Raw genomic sequence first — 3,886 nt, forward strand, 5'->3', positions numbered from 1 at the left:
AAAGATTGACTCTGTCCCTAAAGCACGTGAGTTCCTGAGATTGCCGCTGGGAGAGACAGCCGAGGTTGAGAAGGAAGAAGATGACATCAAATCCAGTGGCGAATTGGACTCAGTGTCTTCCGACGAGGACTTTGCTTCTGATAAGGGGGCGGCTGCCCCCAAACGCACATATAAATTGAGGATTAGAAAAGACAAAACAAAATGAAGGCTGAAGGACTCTGAATTGTGCCTTAAAACCTTAGTTTTATTATGGGATGCTCTGGGGGCTCTCTTAAACAGTTAAACCAGTGGATAAAAAGATAAATAATTTAGCATAATCAACTACTGTATGTTCAAAGTAATATTAGCAATTTAAGATTAACATTTATATAAGCTGTTGCTATGATCTCCTATTCTTGGGGTTTTAGTTATTAGTGGTTTTCTTTCTTTTCTCCCTAGATGTGGATATAGTGCGTGCCTGCTGGATGAGGAGCTGAAATTGGGGGGGGGGAGAGCTTGATATCCCTTTGTGTTTTCTTGCCTGTCAACCATACTGGAGAGGGCACCATAGAGTCATGGAGATGGCCGCTCTGGAAGAACAGAACCATTGAGTGTTGGTGGTGTCCACACAACTACCCATACTGAAGTGATTGGGAGGTGAATAAGTCAGCACTTTGTTTTCCAGGGCAATTAACTTAAATTGGAAGCAAAAGAAGAACCAAGATTGGCCAGGAGTGTTTATTCATCTCCTAGCAATGATACTGTGATGCTTTAAGGAGTCTGCTCTGCATTTCAGTAGAATAATGGGATGGTCTCAGTTGAGTGTGTGGGGTTGCTATTAAACTATCATAAATCCACCATCACCTTTCTGGCATGAGATAATCAGAATTATCAGTGGATGATGGCGTCATCACATAGCAAGGATATAAAATGTAGGATTTGCACAGGGCTTTAGCATACCTTTCTCTGATAATTCATCTTCCTTGTTCAGGTAATTCTCTATTTTGGTTCCTTGTTAGTAATGTACTTTGCACATTGATGGATGGTGATACTTGAGAAAAATAGCAAGTCCTGCAGTTGTGATAACTAAGTGGCCAGCTTGTTGAAAGTTTGGGTACCCTAAGATACATAGCATCGAGTTCTGTAATCATGCACATCTATAGACTACAGCTGCTCTGAGTGAACAAGATTAAATGAGCTGTGTAAAAAAGAATCTTACTAGGGTTGCTGTTTGAAATCCACCATGTGGAGTTTATCTTCATAAATGATGAACCAGGCTGCAAATAATGCTGCAGGAAGAAACTGACAACATTAGGAACTGACAAGTTGCGGGGAAGAAAGAATAGCAAACAGGTTGAGCTGGTTGGGTGGTTGTTGACTGGGTGCCAAAAAGATGGTACCCTTTTGCATTGACCTTAGAAAGCTGCTGTTGAGCTACGGGGTTCCTTTCCATCAAAGGTGAGCTAGAAAACAGAGATTCTAATGAAGATCCATGGAGTTACTCACCGTAATTTAGTATTATGATTTTAAGCGAAGAATTCAGGCAGACAGCTTGATATAAAGAAAACAAAAACACTGTAGATTCAATAGGGCTTCATTACAAGTATATTTTCTGTGTATGAATGTTGTGGTGTTTTAGCACTTTGTGGGGAGAATCCATTGTCACAAGTTAACTGTGTGTTACCATAATCTTGTAACTGAGTTTTCAGTGTCCAGTCCAGTGCATGTTTAAAAATGTAGTATCCTTTATTTTGCTTGAATCAAGTTCCTAGCCTTTATTCAGTGTTGCTCTTCAGACTTCACTTATTAGCTGAGGGCTGTATGCTTAAAAGTTCAAAACAGTGGGTGAGGGAGCTCTTCTTGGTAAACTGCCACCCATGTCTTTCATAAGTCCCCAATTGCTTATTAACTTCTCTTTCCTTCTCTCATATCGAATTGATATGGTCCTCCCATACCCTCACCAAATATTTTTTCTGCAAAGGGAGAACGAATAAAATTAAAATGTTGAGGGAAAGCACAGTTTTTTTGTCCTGATAATAGGTTTCTGCTATACAAGGAGAAGAGATGTGTCATGAGCAGAAAATATGTAGAATAAAATTTAAATGTTGAGGGAAAGCACAGTTTTTTGGTCCTGATAATAGGTTTCTGCTATACAAGAAGAGATGTGTCATGAGCAGAAAATATGCAGGGCTTCTATTTATAGTACTGGGATCTGTGGTTGCATTTACAAGTGTTTCTGCATAATGTTGAATTTTCAGAAACTGTCACTTAAAGGTTGTTAAGACAAAAATTGATTAAAATGTAATCAAATTGGTTGGTTTCACAGTTGGTTGAGAAGGGGCTATGGTGGAGTACATGTCTTGCATACATATAGTCACAGGTTCAGGTGCTTGGCCTCTCTGACCCAGAGACTCTCAGGTACCAGGAGCTGGGAAAGACCTTTTTCTGGAGAACCCCTTCTTCCCATTCAGAGTAGAGAATATTGAGCTCTAGAGGGCTCAGATGGTAGAAGGGAGATTCATGTGGGTAGATATTACTGTCCATTTTATGTTTGATTCTTAGGTTGGGGCTCTGTGTTAAACGAGAAGGGTGAAGTGGAAATGGATGCCATTATCATGGATGGAAAAAATCTAGCCTCGGGGGCAGTATCTGCAGTGAAATGTATAGCTAATCCAATAAAAGTTGCTCGGCTCGTCATGGAAAAGGTATGCTGAACGTGCAGTTTTCTTGAAAATAAGATAAATTCTAATTGTCTTATGTACTATGACATTCCGCTGCCTGTGTTGCTGGCCAGGTCCACCCATTCAGCAAAATAAGGATGAAATGAACTGTACCATTGCTGTTGGGGGAATCAATTTTTTGTTACTGCTTCCATATAAACAGAAGTCAAAAGGCCGGTCTTTCTCTCTGATGGGCTTACCTGCTATTTACAAAGCATTGTTTAACATGAAGGAGCATTTAAAAAATGGTCCCCCTCCTCCACTTGCAGTGTGAAGTGGTACAGTCTGTTACATCATCTTATTTCCAACTCATTCTGCCTCTGTAGTGTGTGATGTGGTAAGGAACATGTTCCAGTTGCTGTTGGAGAGTATGGTTGTGAATACATGTAATACAGAGTCTTTTTACTCCTCTCATCAGGAAAACATTCCTGTGAAAACAGACACATGGAAACTAAGAGTCTCTTTGTTCTAAAGCAATGCAGTAACCTCTGAATTACAGGAGTGTATTGAGATTATTATTCTGTGCTGTAACCCATCTCAGGAGGTTATCAGTCCAGTGACTGAAGAGAAGTCAATTTATTTATTCCAGGTGCCATGTGAAAACCTTGTATACCAGCCAAGGATTACTCATTTTGTCTTTTAAGGTTTTTATTTAAAATGATATAATTACCCTTGAAATAATTAAATATGAAAGAATCACAACAATACAAAAGACACCTAATGAAATCAGAAGCAGAAAAGCGTACCTACAATCTCTTATCCTATCCTAAATTTAAAAGATAAAATACAATTTCTAAAATTCTTATCCAAGTGCTTTCAGAAAGATTAGATTGTCTCACACAACCCACATCTAAGAGATTCAGGGGTATTTGAGGTGTGGCTACCTTATATAGGCCCAATTATGTGAAACTCACATGGCTGTGTCAGAACCATTTATGCATAATATAGCCATGATATAAATGCCTCTGAGCTTAGTATGAATTTCCCACAGAAACAATTGTGGCAAATCTGTTTGTTCTCCACATTGTAAGATTTAGTTCTGGGCATAAAACCGTAATCTTTCTCAGGGATATTAATAGTGAGTATATTGCTGGAACAAAGCAGATAAGTTTCAGAGGGCAGCTATGTTGGTCTGCAGTAGAACAGCTGGAGTCGAGTTCAGGAGCACCTGCGAGACCAACAAGATC

At 39.4% G+C, this 3,886-nt stretch overlaps 1 protein-coding gene across 1 annotated transcript in view; it reads left to right on the forward strand.

Annotated features, from left to right (window-relative positions):
- The window catches only part of ASRGL1 (asparaginase like 1), a 60,472-nt gene that overhangs the window by 19,814 nt on the left and 36,772 nt on the right, over positions 1 to 3,886 (forward strand). The window contains exon 3 of the mRNA XM_015420897.1: positions 2,542 to 2,684. Within this exon, the coding sequence (XP_015276383.1) occupies positions 2,542 to 2,684 (143 nt within the window). The remainder of the gene's footprint in view (positions 1 to 2,541; positions 2,685 to 3,886) is intronic.

The sequence above is a fragment of the Gekko japonicus genome, unplaced genomic scaffold, assembly GCF_001447785.1.
Source record: "Gekko japonicus isolate JY-2015 unplaced genomic scaffold, Gekko_japonicus_V1.1 scaffold2571, whole genome shotgun sequence".
NCBI classification, from domain to species: domain Eukaryota; kingdom Metazoa; phylum Chordata; class Lepidosauria; order Squamata; family Gekkonidae; genus Gekko; species Gekko japonicus.